The 25,116-nt window shown below is 44.1% G+C and overlaps 1 protein-coding gene across 1 annotated transcript; it reads left to right on the forward strand.

Moving 5' to 3' along the window:
* The first annotated feature begins 18,563 nt into the window (after positions 1–18,563).
* On the forward strand, positions 18,564–20,545 carry FOXC2 (forkhead box C2). The gene has a single exon (XM_068261623.1). It carries the CDS (start codon positions 18,750–18,752, stop codon positions 20,163–20,165), a length of 1,416 nt encoding a protein of 471 aa, XP_068117724.1. The 5' UTR covers positions 18,564–18,749; the 3' UTR covers positions 20,166–20,545.
* The last annotated feature ends 4,571 nt before the right edge of the window (positions 20,546–25,116 follow it).

Raw genomic sequence — 25,116 nt, forward strand, 5'->3', positions numbered from 1 at the left:
AAGGTAGTGGAGAGTGATACTGTACAATTGCATTCCATATTTTTCAGTCTATAAGATGCTCCTGACACACCTAAGTTTTTAGAGGACAAAAAACAGGAGAAAAAAAAAATTCTAAACCTGGTGCATCCATGGTGAAGGGGCATCTTGCAGATTATGCCCCTTTTGTACCTTAAGCCCCCTTGTACCTCTTGTATCCTCCTCTGTCCCCCTTGTGTCCGCCTCTGTCCTCCTTGTGTCCGCCTCTATGCCTCTTTGTGCCCCCTTGTGTCCTCCTCTATGCCTCTTTGTGCCCCCTGTGTCCTCTGTTTGTCCCCCTGTGTCCTCCTCAGCATGGGCACAGTACAGGGAGTACCCGACATTGCGGCGGGTTGGAGGTTCATATTGGCAGGTGTTCACAAGTCAGGGACTCCCTACATTTGGACTATAAAACACAGTGACTTTTTTCCCCCATTTTGGGGGGAGAAAAGTGAGTCTTATAGTCCAAAAAATACAGTCTATAACAATTTATACCTTCTCTAAACAACCACCTGGAGGTCTGGGGAGAGAAGTGAAGGTAGAGTAATAATAATAATAATAGCAGTATTTGTATAGCGCCTTTCTCCTGTCGTACTCAAAGCGCTTGCGAGGCAGCCACTAGAGCGCACTCAGTAGGCAGTAGCAGTGTTAAGGAGACTTGCCCAAGAAACTCCAAAGTACCATGATCTTAGAGCAGGGGTCTCAAACTCGCGGCCCGCGGGCCATTTGCTTCCCTCGATACAATATTTTGTGGCCCTTGCCGGCAAAAGCTTCCTTATAGTTCGCTTCAGTGCTCCCAAGTAATTCGCCGCATCCCCGCCGCTAAACGAGGGCTGCAGAGCTCCCAAATCCACCGGGGGGCAATCCGCCGGCATTTCCTGGAAGGGGAAGAGCTTTCAGCTTCAGCTCTGCCCCTCCTGACGTCAATTGCCGCACAGATCGCCGCCTCTCCCCGCCCCTCTCTGTGAAGAAAGAGTGAGAGGGGTGGGCAGAGGCGGCGATGCACCGCGATTGTGAAATTCCTTATGCAGCCCAGCCTCATCCTGACTTTGCCTCCTGCGGCCCCCCAGGTAAATTGAGTTTGAGACCCCTGTCTTAGAGGGAACCAGAGATGAAGCACGCTTGTGTATTTTACCATATATATCAGTAAGAACATTAGATAAAACACTTACCATGCTCTCTGTTTCATCCTCACTGCTAAAAGTGTCTGTTATCAGGTGTGATAAGAATCCCGGACTGAGCATTCAGTCTGGCTTTGCAGGGAATAATTATGGCTGAGTCATTACAGCAGAGCCACAGGGGGGCAGGCTTGGGCTTGAAAAGACACCAGAGAAGACAGACTCAGCTATAATCTTTCTGTAGCAAAGCTAGACTGAGTGCTCAGTCGGGGATTCTTATCAGAGGTGATAACAGTCAGATTAAACAGAGAACAATGAAACAAAGAGCAGATTAGGTGTTTACTGTCATGTTCCCACTGATTTATAAGGTAAAATTCAAGAGGGTGCTTCATCTCTGGTTCTCTTTAAACACGATTACAGGAGCGATCAAGATTTGGACCTGCAGCCATTGTATGCGATCACTGCAGGATCAAACCTGAAAAGGTTGCATGCAGTGCTTTTCAACCACGTTGCTGCAAGCAGAACCACTGTGTTAGGATTCCACTGTTCGACCGCAGGCAATCAGAAAGCCCTGTAGTGGGCCCCAGAGCCAGTCTGCAGGATCCTGCATCCACACTTACTCCTAGGAATCCTCTTCCTCAGGGGCATTGCTAGACCCAAAGATCAGTGGCACGTGCCCTGGATCTATTCTGCAGTGCCCTGGATGTCCCCCAGGCAGAGTCAGGGAGCTGGCAGCTGTGGTGAATCAATTGGGGACATGCTGGGAGCTTTGGTGCCATGCTGAGTGCTGTGATACCATTATTGGGTCATGCAGGGAGCTGTGGTGCCTTAATGGTGGGTCAGGGAATGCTATGGGTGGACTGGCAGACAACCTAGTGGCAGGCCAGCCCTTATAGCAGAAAGCCAGACCAGCCAGCATGGATGAGTGGAGCTTCATCCAACATTTTGCTGGGCAGGCCTACTTAGACCGCTGTTAAGTTTGTGTAAATTTGGCTCCACCCATAAGCACACCCACATTCTGGTGCATTGCATAGCCACACCCATTTGTTTGGCTGGAGTGCCCAAAAGTGCCCCGGATCTCTTAGGATCCTAGCAACGCCCCTGCCTTTCCTCATTCCCTAATGTGCTTTAATAGGCTGGATAAAGGGTGGTGATAAAGGGACACTGACCTTCATCCAAACAGCAACAGCTTTTTTTTTCACAGACCACATAAAACACCTGCTAATTTTTAAATGGCGAATCTAAGTTAAAGTAAACATGTAACTTTAAAAAGAAAACAAAAATCATACTTATTTCAGTAGGGAGCAGAATATCCAAGCAGCTCGGGGTGACCCAGAACCACTAGGAATGTATAGGGGACTAAAAGAGACTGAAAAACACTCCTACTAAAAGCAATACTCAACGTGGTTTGCCTTCTTAAAACAGAAGGTATTTGCGATAATTCAGCATCACAATGGGCAGCGCTACACTGGGGCATACTGGGGCATGCTGAGGCACTGCCCCCCCCCCCCCCTGGGAATCACTGTGCCACCCCTGAGTGCCCCCTGTTCAGTAACATACAGTTAACTGTTACCAGGCTCCAACAGCGTACAGTTAAGAGGATTGGGTCTGTAAAAAACTCTCCATGTCAGCCTGAGTCTATGCAGCCGTTAAGTAAACCAAGGGTGTTATCTGTTTGCCATAAATACCTTACAATCCTTACAAGATCCCTTGTAATTAATGTATGTGGATGATCCTTATATTTGAAAAATAAATCTCTCTACCTCCTCCTGACTGTATGCTCTAACATTGTTAGTCAACAGGAATAGAGTCTGAAGAAGGCTTACAAGCTGAAAGCTTACTGATTAGTTTCCAGCAATGCTTAGCTACTAATACAAGGAATTGCACACACAGGGCTTGATTCACAAAAGAGTGCTAACTGTTAGCACGGCCGTTTTCGTTTTCACGTGATCGCGAATTTTCGCGCGCAATTAAACGCTTCTGTGTGCAAACGCGAATTTTCACGGAAAATCGTTATCGTTTTCATGCGCAAACGCAAATTTTTGCTCTAAAACAACAATGATTTTGCGTGGAAATTCACGGTTTCACGTGAAACCGTTTAACTGCACGCGGAAATTCGCGATCGCGCAAAACCGCGAAAACGTCCATGCTAACAGTTAGCACTCTTTTGTGAATCAAGCCCACAGTGTTTATTTCTCTCCTGCCTCTTCCCCCTCCCCTTGCTGGTAGAGTCGTGAGACACAGGTTTAGGGCTGGAGTGATTTGTCTGTGATCTGTACACACAGGAGCATCTTGCTAGTAAGTAAAGTAAGTAAGTAAAGATTAAAGCAAATGAGCCATGATGTAGCCAATTTTATCACCTGAGTTAGGCAAAAAAATTATTTAAAGCTTGCCATACAAACATCGATTTTGATCACCTAAATGGGCCTCACCAGCCAGCCATCGTGCCCCCCCAAAATAAAAATAAATTTGAAGCTGGAGCCGACACTGAGCATCACTACTGAATATGCTAATGATCTCTTTATGCCCCTGAAGCCAGGCTTATATCCAGAACCGCTGGTGTATAGTGAACCATTAGCTTATACATGTTACAGAGCCACATGAAACCAACATGCAGACAGCCTGTTTCAGACTGTTGGTCCTCCTCCTCAGTGCGTGGCAGGTATATGGCTCTATGGGATAGGGCTTGGAGCAGTACAGCAGAATACCCAAACAACTCGGGGTGACCCAAAAACCACTAGGGAGAAGTCTTTGGATGCTCTAAAGGCTTCCCTGTCCCTTAGTGACCCTTCCCCTACTAGCTCGAACTCTCTTCATCTTCGTAAACGCACTCCCCTCTGTGTACGAGTAGCTTTTTGCTACTGCACAGACATGGGCCGTGCTTTGTGCCTGCGCTCGTACATGGAGGGGAGCACAGCCATGAGCAATCTTTGAGTGGCCCAGCCCAGCGCAGGAGGAGTAAAGGAAGATCGGGGAAGATTCCACTACTGAGATAAGTAAATAACTATTAGGTCATCTTTAAAGAGACTCCGTAACATAAATTGCATCCTGTTTTTTATCATCCTACAAGTTCCAAAAGCTATTCTAATGTGTTCTGGCTTACTGCAGCACTTTATACTATCACTGTCTCTGTAATAAATCAATGTATCTTTCCCATATCAGACTTGTCGGCCTGTGTCTGGAAGGCCGCCAAGTTCTTCAGTGTTGTGGTTCTGCTATGAACTCCCCCTTCCAGGCCCCTCTATGCACACTGTCTGTGTGTTATTTAGGATTAGAGCAGCTTCTCTCTTCTCTCTTATCTTTTACAAGCTGGATAAAGCCTCCTCTGAGCTGGCTGGGCTTTCACATACTGAGGAATTACATACAGGCAGAGCTGTCTGCACTCTGCAGGAAGAAACAGTCTGACACTTCAGTGGAAGATAGCTGCAGGGGGAAAGAAACACACAAATGATCTCTTGAGATTCAAAAGGAAGGGTGTATACAGCCTGCTTGTGTATGGATGTATTTTCTATGTGTGGACATACTGTACATCAACCTACTTCCTGTTTTGGTGGCCATTTTGTTTGTTTATAAACAAACTTTTTAAAACTGTTTTTAACCACTTTTAATGCGGCGAGGAGCAGCGAAATTGTGACAGAGAGCAATAGGAGATGTCCCCTAACGCACTGGTATGTTTACTTTTGTGCGATTTTAACAATACAGATTCTCTTTAACCACTTGCCGACCGCCCCCAGCCGATGGGCGGCGGCAAAGACCGGTCCCAAACGACCGCAATACGCCCATCGGCGGGGGCGGCTGCGGGAGTGGCTATGCGGCGATCGCGTCATTCGTGACGCGATCAGCCGCCGGGGACTGGCTCCGCCCCCCGTTCGCCGTAACCCGCCGGCCGTTCGGAAGCGCCGGCGGGTTACTGGCATCCGGATCGCCGCTGCAACAGTGTATAATAGGCTTTGTAATGTATACAAAGCCTATTATACTGGCTGCCTCCTGCCCTGGTGGTCCCAGTGTCCGAGGGACCACCAGGGCAGGCTGCAGCCACCCTAGTCTGCACCCAAGCACACTGATTTCCCCCCCCCCTGCCCCCTGATCGCCCACAGCACCCCTCAGACCCCCCCCTGCCCACCCCCCAGACCACTGTTTGCACCCAGTCACCCTCCTAATCACCCATCAATCACTCCCTGTCACTATCTGTCAACGCTATTTTTTTTTTAAGTCCCTAATCTGCCCCCTACTCCCTCCTGATCACCCCCCCACCCCTCAGATTCTCCCCAGACCCCCCCCCAGACCCCCCCCCCCCCCCCCCCGTGTACTGTATGCATCTATCCCCCCTGATCACCTGTCAATCACCTGTCAATCACCTGTCAATCACCTGTCAATCACCCGTCAATCACCCCCTGTCACTGCCACCCATCAATCAGCCCCTGATCTGCCCCTTGCGGGCAATCTGATCACCCCCCCACACCAATAGATCGCCCGCAGATCCGACATCAGATCACCTCCCAAATCCATTGTTTACATCTATTCTCTCCTCTAAACACCCACTAATTACCCATCAATCACCCCCTATCACCACCTGTCACTGTTACCCATCAGATTAGACCCTAATCTGCCCCTTGCGGGCACCCAATCACCTGCCCACACGCTCAATTGCCCTCAGACCCCCCCCTTATCAATTCGCCCGTGCAATATTTACATCTGTTCTCCCCTGTAATAACCCACTGATTACCTGTCAATCACCCATCAATCACCCCCTGTCACTGCCACCCATCAATCACCCCCTGTCACTGCCACCCATCAATCAGCCCCTAACCTGCCCCTTGCGGGCAATCTGATCACCCACCCACACCAATAGATCGCCCGCAGATCCGACATCAGATCACCTCCCAAATCCATTGTTTACATCTATTCTCTCCTCTAAACACCCACTAATTACCCATCAATCACCCCCTATCACCACCTGTCACTGTTACCCATCAGATTAGACCCTAATCTGCCCCTTGCGGGCACCCAATCACCTGCCCACACGCTCAGATTGCCCTCAGACCCCCCCCTTATCAATTCGCCCGTGCAATATTTACATCTGTTCTCCCCTGTAATAACCCACTGATTACCTGTCAATCACCCATCAATCACCCCCTGTCACTGCCACCCATCAATCACCCCCTGTCACTGCCACCCATCAATCAGCCCCTAACCTGCCCCTTGCGGGCAATCTGATCACCCACCCACACCAATAGATCGCCCGCAGATCCGACATCAGATCACCTCCCAAATCAATTGTTTACATCTATTCTCTCCTCTAAACACCCACTAATTACCCATCAATCACCCCCTATCACCACCTGTCACTGTTACCCATCAGATTAGACCCTAATCTGCCCCTTGCGGGCACCCAATCACCCGCCCACACGCTCAGATTGCCCTCAGACCCCCCCCCTTATCAATTTGCCCGTGCAATATTTACATCTGTTATTCCGGGTAATAACCCACTGATCACCTGTCAATCACCCATCAATCACCCCCTGTCACTGCCACCCATCAATCACCCCCTGTCACTGCCACCCATCAATCAGCCCCTAACCTGCCCCTTGCGGGCAATCTGATCACCCACCCACACCAATAGATCGCCCGCAGATCCGACATCAGATCACCTCCCAAATCCATTGTTTACATCTATTCTCTCCTCTAAACACCCACTAATTACCCATCAATCACCCCCTATCACCACCTGTCACTGTTACCCATCAGATTAGACCCTAATCTGCCCCTTGCGGGCACCCAATCACCCGCCCACACCTCAGAACGCCCTCAGACCCCAGCCCTGATCACCTCGCCAGTGCATTGCTTGCATCTATTTCCCCCCTCTAATCACACCTTGAGACACCCATCAATCACCTCCTGTCACCCCCTAGCACACCTACCCATCAGATCAGGCCCTAATTTGCCCCGTGTGGGCTCCTGATCACTCGGCCAAACCCTCAGATCCCCCTCAGACCCCCTTCCGATCACCTCCCCAGTGCATTGATTGCATCTATTTTCCCCTCTAACCGCCCCCTGAGACACCCATCAATCACCTCCTGTCACCCCCCTAGCACTCCTATCCATCAGATCAGGCCCAATACATCCTGTCATCTAAGAGGCCACCCTGCTTATGACCGATTCCACAAAATTTGCCCCCTCATAGACCACCTGTCATCAAAATTTGCAGATGCTTATACCCCTGAACAGTCATTTTGAGAAATTTGGTTTCCAGACTACTCACAGTTTTGGGCCCGTAAAATGCCAGGGCAGTATAGGAACCCCACAAGTGACCCCATTTTAGAAAGAAGACACCCCAAGGTATTCTGTTAGGTGTATGATGAGTTCATAGAATATTTTATTTTTTGTCAAAAGTTAGCGGAAATTGGATTGTTATTGTTTTTTTCACAAAGTGTCATTTTTCACTAACTTGTGAGAAAAAATAAAATCTTCTATGAACTCACCATACCCCTAACGGAATACCTTGGGGTGTCTTCTTTCTAAAATGGGGTCACTTGTGGGGTTCCTATACTGCCCTGGCATTTTAGGGGCCCTAAACCGTGAGGAGTAGTCTAGAAAACAAATGCCTCAAAATGACCTGTGAATAGGACGTTGGGCCCCTTAGCGCACCTAGGCTGCAAAAAAGTGTCACACATGTGGTATCGCCATACTCAGGAGAAGTAGTATAATGTGTTTTGTGGTGTATTTTTACACATACCCATGCTGGGTGGGAGAAATCTCTCTGTAAATGGACAATTGTGTGTAAAAAAAATCAAAAATGTGTCATTTACAGAGATATTTCTCCCACCCAGCATGGTTATATGTAAAAATACACCACAAAACACATTATACTACTTCTTCTGAGTACGGCGATACCACATGTGTGACACTTTTTTGCAGCCTAACTGTGCTAAGGGGCCCAAAGTCCAATGAGTACCTTTAGGATTTCACAGGTCATTTTGAGACATTTGGGTTCAAGACTACTCCTCACGGTTTAGGGCCCCTAAAATGCCAGGGCAGTATAGGAACCCCACAAGTGACCCCATTTTAGAAAGAAGACACCCCAAGGTATTCTTTTAGGTGTATGATGAGTTCATAGAAGATTTTATTTTTTGTCACAAGTTAGCGGAAATTGATATGTATTGTTTTTTTTTTCACAAAGTGTCATTTTCCGCTAACTTGTGACAAAAAAAAAATCTTCTATGAACTCACCATACTCCTAACAGAATACCTTGGGGTGTCTTCTTTCTAAAATGGGGTCACTTGTGGGGTTCCTATACTGCCCTGGCATTTTAGGGGCCCTAAACCGTGAGGAGTAGTCTAGAATCCAAATGCCTCAAAATGACCTGTGAATAGGACGTTAGGCCCCTTAGCGCACCTAGGTTGCAAAAAAGTGTCACACATGTGGTATCGCCGTACTCAGAAGAAGTAGTATAATGTGTTTTGGGGTGTATTTTTATACATACCCATGCTGGGTGGGAGAAATCTCTCTGTAAATGGACAATTGTGTGTAAAAAAAATCAAATAATTGTCATTTACAGAGATATTTCTCCCACCCAGCATGGGTATGTGTAAAAATACACCCCAAAACACATTATACTACTTCTCCTGAGTACGGCGGTACCACATGTGTGGCACTTTTTTGCACCCTAAGTGCGCTAAGGGGCCCAAAGTCCAATGAGTACCTTTAGGATTTCACAGGTCATTTTGCCACATTTGGTTTCAAGACTACTCCTCACGGTTTAGGGCCCCTAAAATGCCAGGGCAGTATAGGAACCCCACAAATGACTCCATTTTAGAAAGAAGACACCCCAAGGTATTCCGTTAGGAGAATGGCGAGTTCATAGAAGATTTTATTTTTTGTCACAAGTTAGCGGAAAATGACACTTTGTGAAAAAAAACAATTACAATCAATTTCCGCTAACTTGTGACAAAAAAAAAAAATCTTCTATGAACTCACCATACATCTAACGGAATACCTTGGGGTGTCTTCTTTCTAAAATGGGGTAATTTGTGGGGTTCCTATACTGTCCTGGCATTTTAGGGGCCCTAAACCGTGAGGAGTAGTCTTGAAACGAAATTTCTCAAAATGACCTGTGAAATCCTAAAGGTACTCATTGGACTTTGGGCCCCTTAGCGCAGTTAGGGTGCAAAAAAGTGCCACACATGTGGTATCGCCGTACTCAGGAGAAGTAGTATAATGTGTTTTGGGGTGTATTTTTCCACATACCCATGCTGAGTGGGAGAAATATCTCTATAAATAGACAATTGTGTGTAAAAAAAATAAAAAAATTGTCATTTACGGAGATATTTCTCCCACCCAGCATGTGTATGTGTAAAAATACACCCCAAAACACATTATACTACTTTTCCTGAGTACGGCAATACCACATGTGTGGCACTTTTTTGCGGCCTAACTGCGCTAAGGGGCCCAAAGTCCAATGAGCATCTTTAGGCTTTACAGGGGTGCTTACAATTAGGCACCCCCCAAATGCCAGGACAGTAAACACACCCCACAAATGACCCCATTCTGGAAAGTAGACACTTCAAGGTATTCAGAGAGGAGCATAGTGAGTCCGTGGTAGATTTCATTTTTTTTTGTCGCAAGTTAGAAGAAATGGAAACTTTTTTTTTTTTTTTTTTTTGTCACAAACTGTCATTTTCCGCTAACTTGTGACAAAAAATAAAATCTTCTATGAACTCACCATGCCTCTCACTGAATACTTTGGGATGTCTTCTTTCCAAAATGGGGTCATTTGGGGGGTATTTGTACTATCCTGGAATTTTAGCCCCTCATGAAACATGACAGGTGCGCAGAAAAGTCAGAGATGCTTGAAAATGGGAAAATTCACTTTTGGCACCATAGTTTGTAAACGCTATAACTTTTACCCAATCCAATAAATATACACTGAATGTTTTTTTTTTTATCAAAGACATGTAGCAGAATAACTTTCGCGCTCAAATGTATAGGAAATTTTACTTTATTTGAAAAATGTCAGCACAGAAAGTTAAAAAAGTCATTTTTTTGACAAAATTCATGTCTTTTTTGATGAATATAATAAAAAGTAAAACTCGCAGCAGCAATCAAATAGCATCAAAAGAAAGCTGTATTAGTGACAAGAAAAGGAGGTAAAATTCATTTAGGTGGTAGGTTGTATGACCGAGCAATAAACCGTGAAAGCTGCAGTGGTCTGAATGGAGAAAAAGGCTCTGGTCCTTAAGGGGCGAAAAGACTGTGGTCCCGAAGTGGTTAAAGGACTTTAGAGGCCAACATTAAAATCTATTTCTTACTCACCTGGGGCTTCATCCAGCCCCAGTCTGAGACCCTCGCTGCAGCCCCGGTCCTCCGCGTTGTCCCGCTGGCCGTCTGTGATGATCGTGACCCCGTTGGCGGGTCGGGTCTTCTGTGCCTGTGCGTCCACGTCATCAGGCGTGTACTGCACCTGCGTAGTAGTGGTGCACTTCCGGCACACCACACCGCAGGTAGTATGAAAGCACCCATAGATTTTCATTGTCCAGCGGTAGCAGTGCTGTAAATTGCCACGACGCACCCCACCACAGTGAGAGGGCCCTGCAGAGATATTTCTTAGTACAAACATCTATGTAATATATCATTAATTACTAAAAAGTCATCTTGCTTGTTAGCTTTTAGCCTGCAACTGCTATAACTTTTTTTTTTTTCAGGAATCTTCCTCAAAACCATGGCGACTGTGTACAACTTGGTGCTAAAGCTGCCTACCTAGATTTCCCTTCTCTGTTGCATGAGTACAGGATATTAATGTATTGTTCTCTGCAATGACACATTGATTCCACAGGAGGGAGGGCTCACCAGATCTACAGGACTGTTGGCTACACATACATAGCAGATGAGTGTACTCTACTCACTTTTTTCTCAGTTGCAGCTGTGCAAAGCATCTTTCCCAGTGAAGCATGTGGAGAGGTTCAGAGGAGATATTATGGAACACAAGACAGAGTAATCATAGGTCTGTCACCGTAATGCAGCGTTGTTACAATACATAATTGGCCTGATTCAGTTGCAACAATTTAAGGTGTTACAGCAAATCTGAAGCAAAACTAAAAAAAAGTTAGTTAACTATGTAGAGAGAAGGCTCTGGATCTCATAGAGCCCTCCTGGTCCTCTCTCCATGTCCTCCTGAGAAGGCTTCGGAAGCACTCATGTCCCCGAGTGCTTCCAAAGATGGACCCATCCTTACGCGAGTTCGAACTCACATGTGCACAATAAGTACTTGCTGGTCTTTGAAACAAAGTACTCAGGGATGAAACTACTTCCACGTACTTCAGCCCCATTCCAGCGCTGGGACCCTCAAAGGGTGGCATCCCGGCACAGCAGCACCGTCCTGCTTAGGCTCCAGCAGAAATAGCCGAGCCTGATCTGGTCTTTGGTCGGGAGCAGGAGCAGATGGCTCGCACCTGTGCAGCAGCAAGAACAGGCAATGACAAGCTCTTTTTTGGGGGTTCCCCAAAAAGCTCTTTTTTGAAGGACAAGGGAAGCCTCTTTAGGATCCATAGACTTCCTACTCGTGAGGTAAGTACCCCCTGGGGCAGTTTTTTGTTGCTTCAGGGTCCCTTTAAAAAACAACTGAAGTGGAAAGAATATGGAGGCTGCCATATTTATTTCCTTTTAAACAATTCCAGTTGCCTTGCAGCCCTGCTGATGTATTTGGCTGCAGGAGTGCCTGAACACCTCCAGAAACAAGCATGCAGTTAATCTTGTCAGATCTGACAATAATGTCAGAAACACCTGATCTGCTGCATGCTTGTTCAGGGGCCATGGCTAAAGGTATTAGAGGCAGAGGCAGGACAGCCAGGGAACTGGTATTGCTTAACCTCCCTGCCGTTTTGATTCTGCACGGCCGCGGGAGGGTTTTTTTTTCTAATAATTTTTTTAGCATGTAGCTAGCCTAGCGCTAGCTACATGCTTCCCCCCTCCCTTCGCTATCCCACCCACCCCTCCGATCCCTGCCGGCGCAAAATCCCAACAGGAAATCCCGTTCTGAACGGGATTTCCTGTATGGGCTTCCCCGTCGCCATGGCGACGATCGGCCTGACGGCATCGACGTCATTGACGTCATGACATCAGAGGGAGTCCCGATCCACCCATAGCGCAGCCTGGCGGTGATTGGCCAGGCTGTGCAAGGGGTCTGCAGGGGGGGGTCTGCGTGGCGAGTAGCGTCGAATCGGCGACGAGCAGAGGCGATCACATAATACACATAGCTAGCAAAGTGCTAGCTGCGTGTATAAAAAAGAAAAATATGCAAATTGGCCCACCAGGGCCTGGGCGGCGGGTTACCCCGAGCTCAGCTCGGGATAACCGGCAAGGAGGTTAAAAGGAAATAATTATGGCAGCCTCCATATCCCTCTCACTTGTCCCTCCCTCACTCAGTTGTCTTTTTGTTTTTTTCACCTGACCTGGTGTTAAGAATTATTCTACAGCTCAAGATGCTTTTTTTTTCTTTTTTTCTTTTTTTTTTTGCAGCAGCAGCAAACTGAGTTTAACCTTCATGTTTTGCCTACAAACCCCCAGACCTTTTTATCCCTATTCCCTATGCAGGCTGGTCTTGACCAGAACAGCTGAATAGATCAGCATTGGGCACCAACACATAAATTAAACTTGGACACGTGGTTCTTTCCACCCAGTATACTGAGCAGTGTACTCCCAGTGCACCTCTCACTGGCTACCAGGGGTTATTGTTCTTTGTCCTTAACACTAAACATTGGTGCTTTGAAAGCAAGGAGCTGGTGGTGTGGGCAGAGCCGGGACAAGGTCCTCCAGCACCCAAAGCTGAGACACCAAAGTGCGCCCCTCCATCCCTGCCACCCCAGCCATCACAAACTGATTGCTATTAGACTTAGAGGCGCCACAGGGCCCACAACCTCCCCAACACCTTAATATCTAGTTATCTGGCTTGCAGTCACTGCCATGTATGCCCTTTTCTTATTTATTTCTGCTTCAAACACAATTAGGAATGAAAGCTGAATGAATTCTGCGCCCTGAGGCTGGAGCCTCTCCAGCCTATGCCTCGGCCCGGCCCTGGGTGTGAGAAAGGGTAAGGGGGAATCCAGCACCTTCTTTCAGAGTATTCTCCAATGTGAAGTTCCTTATCAAATGGTATTATTCAGGTGGAAGAGCCCCACATTGGTCAACTCAGTTGTTCAGGCCAATAGCCACCTGCAAGGGGCATAGTGGTTTAAAAAGCTTAAGGAAGCATACAAAAAGTAGCATAAATTACCCACACAACTAACATCCTAGTGCTTGAGCAAAATGTTGTAAGAAAATGTGGAATTTTCCTTTTGGATTCTTTTAAACTAGATTTCCCAGCAAGCTCATGGTGAACCAGAACTCCTAGGAGTGTGTAATGGGCTGAAAGAGATCAAAAAGCCCTCTTACTAAAAAGCTATACAAAACCAGGGCCGGATTTAACATAAGGCACTGTAGGCACGTGCCTACAGGCGCCTGATGATGGAAGGGCGGCTCATTCCCCTCCCTAAGTCCCTCCCTCCATTCTTCCCTATGCAGAGTCCCAATGAGAGTGTAAATGAGAGGTTACTCACCCAGCACTTTGTCTTTCACCGACAAGATCTCCCTTCAGTCAGGGGCATCTCTAGCTGCTTAATACTGAGGTTCTGCTTGGTACCTAATATTGAGGGTACTTCTGTGTATCTAATACTAAGGGACACCTGTGATGGGAAGGGAAGTAAGGGAGATGTGACAGCTGGGCCAGGCAGCACACTTGTGGTGCGGTTTGGCGAATGATTGTAGGTTCATGGAGCATGAAGTCTAAAGCACCAGGACATCTGTGCATATAGGCTCCCATTAGGTAAATTCAGGCCTGTGCAAAACATACGTTTGCCTTCTTAGGGCTGGTTCAGACGGACGTTTGGAGGCGTCGCGTTCGTTGGCGTTGCGTTCGTGATGCGTTCAGGCTTTCAGCAGCGTTCGCATTGCGTTCGGTTGCGGTCGCGTTTTTTCTTCCCCTAGAGGGACATTACCCGTCGCGGTTAACCGCCCCTGGAAGCAACATGTAGCTTCCAGGGGCTCCTTGAACGCCAGTGAAAATCGGGACCCGAACGCCGCGTTTGTGCAAACGCGCGTAAAAGCTTGGTACAAACGCTCCCATTCACTTGAATGGGAGCGTTTAACGCCAAGCCCCGAACGCTGGCAGTAAACGCTCTGCAAACGTCCGTCTGAACCAGCCCTTAAAACGGAAGATATTTATTATTATTCAGGTTACAGTGAGCATATGATGTCTCCCATGATACAGCTCTCTCTCTCTCTCTCTCTCTTTCTCTTTGCAATTCAAAGTAATTTTGCCTTCTGCTCGGATATCTGAAGAAACTATCCGCCCGGATTTCAGATGGGAAATACGAGTTTGCTCGGATACTCTATTCGGATTTTAAAAAATATGTGACTTGCTATTTGAAGTTCGGGTAGTGGAAAAGTTCAGATTATCTGGGTAGTTCGGATATCCGAAATCTTGCTGAGCACCGCTGTGTAAGAGCAACGTGCCCACAGGAAAGCACGGGTCCCATCTTCGGGACCTTATTCAATCCCCTTTTTCCTTATAATGGTGCCCATACATGGTACAATTTTTTCATTTTTTTTTCGATTAGATAATTTTGTTTGATTATTCCATTTGATCAAATATAAAGATTTTTCCAACAAGTCCGATTGGATTTTTATTGAAAAAAAGGGATAATCGTTCATTTTTTTTCATCGAAAAAAAAAAGATTATTTTCGATTTGATCGTTTTGGTTGAATAAACGGTAAAATCGAACGTTTTTATTGTACGGTGAATGAGCATCATACATTTTCTCCTAGGTGATATTTTCACATATTTTCAATAAAATGCCTTTTTAGCAAGCAAGGAAATACTTAGTACTCAGAATAATTTTGGCAGTGCTTTTTCACCTACTTTCTGGTACTTTTTCAATGGCAGAGTGCTGAAGAAGTATTTTAAACAAGAGATGAAACGTTATTTCCTAGGAGAAAACTTAGGAGGAAAAGTGCCATGAATAAGACCATCATGTCCATTGGTCTGCTGCTGCCCCCTCCAGACAATGGACCAGCAGCAGACCTTGGACCTTATTCAGTTTACATTTTTCCCCCTAGGTTTTCTCCTAGGAGATAATTTTCATCTTCTCTTTGAAATAACTTTTTTGGCACTCAGCAATTGAAAAAGTACCGAAAAGTAGGTGAAAAAGTACTGCCAAAGTTATTCAGAGTATTTTTATGCTTGCTGGTGGCTTAAAGGAAACCTGAGATGATTTAAAAAAGAAAATGTACACATACCAGCAGACTGATCGCTCCCTCGCCGTCCTCCTCTGCTGCCTGGATCCTCCACTATGGGTCCCGGTAAGTGAGCAAGTCAGAGCATAGTGCGCATGCGTGGCCTTGGGCTCTCTGCGCTCCGAGCCACGGGGGCACGATGGGGGATCGCACATGGCTGGACTGCGCCTGCGCTGACCAGCTCACTTACCGGGACCCATATGGGAGAATTGAGGAAGCAGAGGAGGACTGGGAGGGATCGATTAGCCTGCAGGGGGCTAGAGGAAGCCCCAGGTATGTATACTTTTTTTTTTTTATGTTGTCTCAGTATACTTTACTTTAATAGGCATTTTATTTATAAGGTGTGGAAATATCACCTTGGAGAAAAAGGGAATTGAATAAGGGCCCCAGTATGAACCGATCCTTACTGAGTTAAAGTGATCTGAGCACTATTGAAAAAAAAAATAAAAACAATAACCTCCCCATGAGAGAGGTTGATAATGGTTTGTGCCATGGCGGTGTCACCCACAGCTATGAATGCCAGGAGATGTAGTCCATGGGCGCGAGTATTCACACTAATAGAAACTCAGCTTTACAGTTAGGATTAAAAGAACACAGCCTAGTTTTAGGCAGGATTGGGGCTTCACATACATATACCTGTATATACAGTATGTGTATCTAATCATCTTACATATCACTTTAGCTATCATTTTAACTACAAACAGGAAGTTTTGAATGAGGATGATACCATTTATTGGGTAGCTTAAAAAGAAAAGAGTAAGCTTTCAGACTCAATTCCTGTATACAAAACTTATATACTGTACATTTTTGCTGCAAAACCTTAGTATAAGCCTTGTCTTCTCAAACTTTACCACTAGATGGCAGCAGGTGAACTGGAAACAAGCCTGACCAACTTCTTACTAGGTTGTGGGCAGCAGATGTCGCTATCTACCAAGTTGTAATGCACTTATCACCTCCAGCAAACGCGTATATGTGTATTAAAATTTAATAACCCTTTGATTAGTTGTTTTTCATCCAATATCCCTTGAAAAATCCGTGCTCGACCTTTTAACGTAATCATATTCTGAATATTATTAAACCTGTATAATTTAATCATTATGATTCAATAGCTTGATTTTGGCTTAGAGAGAGACCTACAGATTATTATTCTATCTTTTGTACTTCTTTATTGTAGTTCTGAGGCTAATGCAAATCAACTCATTCCCTGCTAATATCCCATCGTTGCAGTGCTTTACGGATGCCATTGCTGCAAGTGGACTTTGCTTTTACTACTGATAAAAAGTGAAAAATAAAAAGAAGTTCAAAGTGGTGGATTTTTGGAGAAACTATTCATATTTAGTTGTGATTTGTAATTCTTGTAATTTTTGACTTTTTGTTTTAATTTCATGTTCAGGCTCAAATATCAATGCAGAGTATAAAGGCTAACTAAAGATTTTACTAGCCTCAATATTTTCGATGGTGTTCCTATGATATATATATATATATATATATAGTCAGTCTGTAATTTGCAGCCATCATTTTGAAATTTTGAACTTAGCAGATCCTGGTTTGGGTACCGTTCTCGTTCTCCCTCCAAATCCCCCCACCCTCCGAGATTCTGCAATGCAAAAACAGAAAGTGTTACATTAAATAAACAAGGGTATCGGGTTAGCTTTAAATGACCTGAATAGGCTTATCCATCTGGGAGCTATTTGTTGCATATGCCTGCTGCCTCCGTGCTCTCGCCTAAGAAAATTCGTTCAAATTCAGCGGAAAATTTAACGCCAATTTTTGTGTGTGTGTGTTACAAAAAGATTTTTGATGGGAAAAAAAAACTCAGAACTTTTTTTTTCCTTTTCCTTGATGTGTTTAGATTTCTAACTGAAGTTTGATGGCCACTTTTCACCACCCAGTTGAGAAGAAATGCAAATTATATTCTGACTCTGTGTGATCGATTGGTGACTCCAATCGGCTTAATTATCTCAGCAGTTTTTGCAGGTACTTGTTAAAGCTTAAGTGTTCCTGTAAATCTCTCCATTAGCGATGAGGCACCCCCCCCCCCCTGGTTGGGTAACGAGCCTGATTCCTGCTAATGGAACCATCAAAGGTTCCAATCCATGATTCCATGGTTTTTCATTAGGCAGAAATTACAGGCATGCACGACATATTAATCTCTGGAAGAATGTATTGATACAACTCTGAAATTAGCTTTAATATTTCCTTTCATGTAAAATCAAGGTTAGGGGGTTGTTGTTTTTTTTTTTTTGGGGGGGGGGGGGGGGTTCCAAAAGCAAAACATGAGGCGGTTCTTTAGTATAACTTATAAAAATGTATGGGTAAAGTAATTAATTTTTTGATAAAATACGTGGGACCATATTATGGCAAGATTATCAAGCGATGATAAGATCGGTGAGTGATCTGGTCATAAGAATGGGGGTAATATTACTACAACTACTGCTGCTTCTGATTATTATTATTATTATTATTATTATTATTATTATTAATATTATTCTCTGTCACACTACACAAAGAACACGTTATCATTCCTTTCTGTGTTTGTCCCTGAGGAGCTTACACTCCGATGTGTTGTCATATTTATTTATTTTTTACTTACTACTAATATTACTATAAACTCAACTAGGGTTAATCATTTCGAATTTTAGTCATGACCGTATATATTACATATTATTAATTTTTCCCTAAATAGTAAATTAAGGCTACACGAGGGGAGGGTGATTAATTTAATCAAATATATATCCATGCTAATAAATAAAATAATTATGTAAAATATATATATATATATACATACATAAATATAATATATACATACACAGTTTTTATACAATATCGGAGGCTGTTTGGTAGATTGTTAAATCTCAGCAACAGGCAGCCAGCTTGCTCCATATTTGGAGAAGCAAAAGTTAAAAGTAAAAAAAAAAAAAAAAAGTAAAAAAGAGTGGCTTGCTGCTGGAGTCAAGAGGAGAGCTATCTGCGCGCTGATTGGCTGCTGGCCTCCCATGCTGCCTGCTGATTGGTCAGAAGTTCTGGGAGAGGGTGTGGAGGGCTGCCAGTAAAAGCTTAGCTCGCAGAAAAAAGTTTGGAAAAGTTTTCCATAGTTGAGAAAGAAGCCTGGGAGCGCAGAGCTGAGATTCCTCCTGGCCTCCTGCTCCTTACCCTGGCCTGGCAGAGCTGAGATACCTCCTGCTTACCCTGCTCACCCTGGCCGGGCACCCAGCGGAGGGGGCAGCAGAAGATGGTGCTGAGCTGAGTGTGGGACCCTCTCCAGCGCCTCAGCCACTTCTCACATCTCCATGATGCAGGCTCGCTACTCCGTGGCTGACCCCAACGGCCTGGGGGTCGTGCCATACCTCAGCGAGCAGAACTACTACAGAGCGGCGGGCACCTATGGCACCATGCCCACCCCGATGAGCGTGTACCCCGGACATGAGCAGTACACCTCAGGCATGAGCAGGTCCTATGGTCCCTATCACCACCACCAGCCCTCAGCGCCCAAGGACCTGGTCAAGCCACCCTACAGCTACATTGCCCTCATCACCATGGCCATTCAGAATGCCCCCGACAAGAAGATCACCCTGAATGGCATCTACCAGTTCATCATGGACCGATTCCCCTTCTACCGGGAGAACAAGCAAGGCTGGCAGAACTCCATCCGACACAACCTCTCCCTCAACGAGTGCTTCGTCAAGGTGCCAAGGGACGACAAGAAGCCTGGCAAGGGCAGCTACTGGTCCCTGGACCCCGACTCCTACAATATGTTCGAGAATGGCAGCTTCCTCAGAAGGAGGAGGAGGTTCAAGAAGAAAGATGCCAGCAAGGATAAAGAGGACCGTCCACAGAAAGACCAGACGAAGCTCCAAGGTGGCCTCACCAGCTTGGATGTAGGCAAAGAGGTCCACCACGAGAAGAAGATCGTTATTAAGAGCGAGTCGCCAGAGCTGCCACCAGTGATCACCAAGGTGGAAAACCTCAGCCCGGACGGTGGCAGTGCCATGCAGGATAGTCCCCGCAGTGTGGCATCCACCCCATCTGTGTCCACCGACAGCTCCATTCCTGACCACCACCCGTCCAGCAACGGTCTGTCCGGCTTCAGCGTGGAGAACATCATGACCATCAGGACTTCTCCTCATGGGGAGCTCAGCCCGGTGCCCACAGTGCCCCACCGGACAAGTATGGTGCCCTCCCTACCCATCAACTATGCCCAGAGTCAGCCCACTCTCTACAGCCAGGCTTGCACCCAGGGCATGGACACCAGTGGGGGCTATCAGTGTAGCATGAGGGCCATGAGCCTGTACACAGCGGACAGGACTGGGCACATGTGCGTGCCCACCACACTGGAAGAGGGCATTTCCGAGCACCACAGCGGTGCCCCATCTCCATTAAACTCCATGAGCCTCAGCTCCGGCCAGGAGGGCGCCATGTCCTCGGGGCACCACCAGCAAGGGGGCACCGCTGGACAGACCCCATCCTCCTGGTACCTCAACCACAGCGCTGAGCTCAACCACCTCTCCGGGCATGGCTTCACGTCCCAGCAACAGACATTCCCCAACGTCAGAGAGATGTTCAACTCTCATCGCCTGGGCATTGACAGTACAGCCCTAGCTGAGCATCAGGTGGGCAATAATTCCAGCTGCCAGATACCCTATAGGTCTGCCCCCTCCATATATCGCCATAGCAGCCCTTATTCTTATGACTGCACTAAGTACTGATCTATTCCCCCCACACACCCCATAAACCATCTTAGTCCCTTCCAAACGGTGCCACCGTGGAACAGTCCAAAGTCCCAATCTTCTCTCCCTAATTTCACAGGATACGTCTGCGATTTGTTTTCAATGGATGATCTGACTCTACAGTGATGTCTCAATAATTTCTATAACGAAGCATTTTTTTCTTTTTAAAGAAAAAAGCTACTTGAAATTTATATAAAAAAACATAATAAATATGGTAGGTTTACCCCAAAATATTAACCAAGAAAAAAGTTGTAAGGACCAACTTTATCTGACCATCTTGTCTGCAATGTTTTTTTTTATAGTGTCGTGGGAGATTATTTAAACCATTCTCCTGTTTATGCTATATCAGTCTGATATTTAGAGACCTTTTATTATATAATATTTAAAGTTCAGTTCACTGGATCGTTGTGCTTTTTTTGACAGTTTTTTATTATTATTATTTTCTCTAAAATATCTAAAAAAATAGCTGTTTATTCAGACTTGTGTATAATTCTAAGTGATATTTCGACCAGTTTATACTTTTTTTCTTATTAAAATAAGAATTATAATTTATTATTGTTTTACCCCGTTTTTGTTTGATCAGTGCCGTTGTCTGTTGCTATACTTTAGTGTTGCTATTAGCAAATGACCATTCCTGAGTTTCTTGTTTGTGTCTTTTTTTGTGCCCTCCCCTCTTAAATAAACACTTGTTGTGTTACAGCTATTTTATGGGTGACGGAGAATTCTTAATTTATTATAGAGATTTCTGGTAAATTAATTTGTCCTTTGTTCAGGATAAAAATGCACAGATATAAAATTATTATTATTTGAAAAGAAAGTCATATGTATTTATCTTCCACTAGAAAATAATTCCACCTTTTAGCATCTATCTATCCACTATCAAATATATCTATATTAATAAAAGGTGTAACAATACAAAATAATGATATATACAGTACAACAGTTAGCTGTCCAAGACAGTGGTGGATTACAGTTTATGTATGTATATATATATATATATATATATATATATATATATATATATATATATATATATATATATATATATATATATATATATATATATATATTGCAGTTTTATAGCTTTTGTGACAGGTAACTACAGTAATAACTACAGTATTCACAGTTTCATGCTCTTATCTGGATTCTGGTATCTTTCTATCTAGATATTATTAGAACAATATTTTCTTGTGTATAGAGAAATACAAGGCCTGTATTGTAGAGAGCCACCTGGGCCTCTGGCTATATCTGGTGCAATATTATTGATATTAATGCAGAGTGGCAGTGGCCGGCTGCATACCTATTTGTGGTCATCTCTAATTGAAGGTCAAACATTAGGATATTTACAATCCTGAAGAAAAATAAGGGTATTAAAAAAGCAGAAAGGTTGTAAAAAATTTTTAAGTGCTTCTCTGGCACTGTTTATTTTTATTGCAAAGAGAAGTGGAACTTTTGCTGTTCCTGGCGATGCCTGAATTCTGCTGTCCCTGGTAATGCTTGAATTCTGCTGTCCCTGACAATGGTTGAATTCTGCTGTCCCTGGCAATGGCTGAATTCCGCTGTCCCTGGTAATGGCTGAATTCCGCTGTCCCTGGCAATGCCTGAATTCTGTGGTCCCTGGCAATGCCTGAATTCAGCTGTCCCTGGCAATGCCTGAATTCAGCTGTCCCTGGCAATGGCTGAATTCTGCTGTCCCTGGCAATGGCTGAATTCTCCTGTCCCTGGCAATGCCTGAATTTAGCTGTCCCTGGTAATGCCTGAATTCAGCTTTCCCTGGCAATGGCTGAATTCAGCTGTCCCTGGTAATGCCTGAATTCAGCTGTCCCTGGCAATGGCTGCATTCTGCTGTCCCTGGCAATGGCTGAATTCTGCTGTCCCTGGCAATAGCTGAATTCTGCTGTCCCTGGCAATGCCTAAATTCTGCTGTCCCTGGCAATGCCTGAATTCTGCTGTCCCTGGCAATGGCTGAGGAGTTCTGTTGGACAGAAAGGTCATCCTAATTATTGCAGCAAACTTTTAAATGGCCCTTATACGATTCACTTTAGGCCTTATCCAATTCACTTTTTTTTGCTATTTTAGGAGATCATTTTTAATCTTTTGCTCAAAATAACTTTTCCACTCTGCAAATGAAAAACTACCAAAAAAGGCAAAAAAGTACATTCACATTTTTTAGATTTATAATGTGAAAATGTATCAAGGAGAAAAACTTAGGAGAAAAAGTGAACTGGATTTTCTTCTCAAATTTCTGCCTAAGAGATAACCTAATTTTTCATCTTGTTTTTAAAAACTTTTCAGCACTCTGCAATTGAAAAAGTACCAAAAAGTAGGTGAGAAAGTACTGCCAAAAGTATTCTAAGTTTTTTCTTGCTTGCTGCCAGTGGCTGAAAAGGCATTTTATTTACAAAGGCCTATATGCAATTCACTTCTTTTTTCTCAGGTGATTATTTTTTATTATCTCTGTAATAACGTTTCAGCATTTTGCAAGTGAAAAAGTACGAAAAAGTTGGTGAAAAAGTACTATCAAAATTATTCTAAGTATTTTCTTGCTGGCTGGAGGCTTAAAAGGCATTTTATTGATAAGGGCCCTTTTGCAATTCAATTTTTCTCCTGAGTTTTCTCCCGGGCGATATTTTCACAACTTGTCATAAAATGCCTTTTAAGCCACCAGCAAGCAAGAAAATACTCAAAATAAATGCAATAGTACTTTCTCACCATCTTTTTGGTGCTTTTTTTTATTGTAAAATGCTGAAAAATTACTTAAAATAGAAGATAAAAAAAAAATTCTCCTAGGAGATAACTCAGGTGAAAAAGTGAATTGAATAAGGAACAAATGGCCCATATGCAATTAGTTTTTTCTTTTGAGTTTTCTCCTAGGTGATTTTTTTAAACTTTTAAATAAAATGCCTTTTAAACCCCCAGCAGGCAAGAAAATACTCAAAATAGTTTTGATAGTACTCTGTTACCTCATTTTTGGTACTTTTTCAATTGCAGAGTGCTGGAAAGTTAATTTAATAGAAAATGAGAAATGATCTCCTAGGAGAAACCTCAGGTGAAAAAGTTAATAGTATATGCGCCAGTTTCTCCTGCATTGTTTGATGCTCATCACCTCTCCTGCTTGCTTGTCTTGCACTATCCCAGGGATCTCTCCATAGGTGACTGTGCTGGGAGCCAGCAGGAGTGACATCCCTGTCCATTTGGTGGCTTTATAGCGTCTTAGCACTTAGTTTAGGTGGGTGGTCTAAAGTTAATGGGTACTTCCAAATGGTTTTGGCACCACAAAAGCAGGAGATTTTTTTTTAAATGTAGATATAAATTTGCTTTCTTTAAATAGGAGATATTTTAAATATTGGAATATTGCAAATGCCTTCTGTTTTAAGAAAGGAAAACAAAAGTTTGCTTTCTTAAAACAGAAAGAATTTGCGATAATTCAGGTTGGAGTGAGCTTGAGATGTCTCCCACAATGCATCACTGCTGAATATATGAAAATTATCCCTTGTTTTAAGAAAGCACATTTATTATTTGCTTTCTTATTTCCAGTAAAGGTAATTTTTAGGATTTTTTTTTCAGTCTCTTTCATGACTCTAAATGTTCTGATAACTTAGCCGGGCAATCAAAAAATATTTCAAGAACACTGGCATTAAGCATTTCTGTGAAACTTGATATATATATATTTATATATATATATATAGATATCTATAGATATATAGATATCTATATATAGATATATATATATTTTTTCAATGTTATTGTAGTATTATAGATTTACATAGCACTATCGTTAGATGTCTGTTTACATGCACCTATAATGTACTGCTGCTCTCACAAACAGATAAGGTTCATGTGTACTTTAACCTAATGCCCCCCCCATGCAATATCTCTACATAATTATAGAAATAATGGGTGTTGTACATTAGTGTCAAACGTTATTATTATTAATATTATTATTAATAATTCAGACATTCGTGTGTGTGAGGGCTGGTAAGAATGGTGTGACCTCACTGATGATGTCACAGTGACTGTACAGGCATCGAGTGATGTTCGTATTTAACATATGTATTTTGACACTGCACTTGTCTCCTTAAAGGACACATGAAGTGAGAGTCTGACAGGTATGGAAGCTGCCATATTTATTTTCTTTTAAGGCTGCTTTCACAGTAAGACGTTACAGGAGCACGTTAGTGCAGCCTGTAACGCTCCCCCAACGCACAGCAATGTAACTGCAATGGGCTGTTCACAGTGCCCACGTTGCGTTACATTGTAACGCTGCACGTTAATTTTGGAGTGCAGCATGCTATAGAGTTAGAGCGGCTTTGCCACATTAGCCTGCTTGCACAGGCGCAGTGATTAGCCACATAGCTAATTAATATTCACTGCACTGTGCTGACGTCACTGGCGGGACCACGTGATGCGGAGTGTTCCGCTCACGTGGTCTCCACCAGCGCTCAACGCGGCTCTTTGCTAACGTCCTCTGCCACCACCACCATGCGTTGCGTTAGGTGCACGTTATGCGACCTTAACGTAGCACCTGACGCAACATCTTAGTGTGTAAGTAGCCTAAACCAATGTTTCTCAACATTTTATTGGTATGTACCCCTTTTAAAACCCTGTACTCACCAAGTACCCTCTTGCATAGGAAACATTATCACAAGTACCCCTTGACAAATATACAGTATATTTAATCATAGTACATGACAATTGATTCTAAACAATTTCCAAGTATTTACTATTGCTTATAATTAGCTAAAATACTAAATTTGTGTTTTTTAGATAAGATTTATCATTTTCTAAAACTCTAAATATGTTGTTCTTGGTTAAGTATATCAAGCCCGAGTACCCTCTGCAACCATCAGAAGTACCCCCTGGGATAAGCGTACCACATGTTGAGAACCTAGGGCCTAAACAACGCAGATTGTCTGGCTGTCCTGCTGAT

This window comes from Hyperolius riggenbachi, chromosome 11 (assembly GCF_040937935.1).
Source record: "Hyperolius riggenbachi isolate aHypRig1 chromosome 11, aHypRig1.pri, whole genome shotgun sequence".
Taxonomy (NCBI): Eukaryota; Metazoa; Chordata; class Amphibia; order Anura; family Hyperoliidae; genus Hyperolius; species Hyperolius riggenbachi.

Coding starts and splice junctions, on each gene's coding strand:
- FOXC2 (XM_068261623.1), top strand. CDS start 18,750: ATGATGCAGGCTCGCTACTCCGTGGCTGACCCCAACGGCCTGGGGGTC.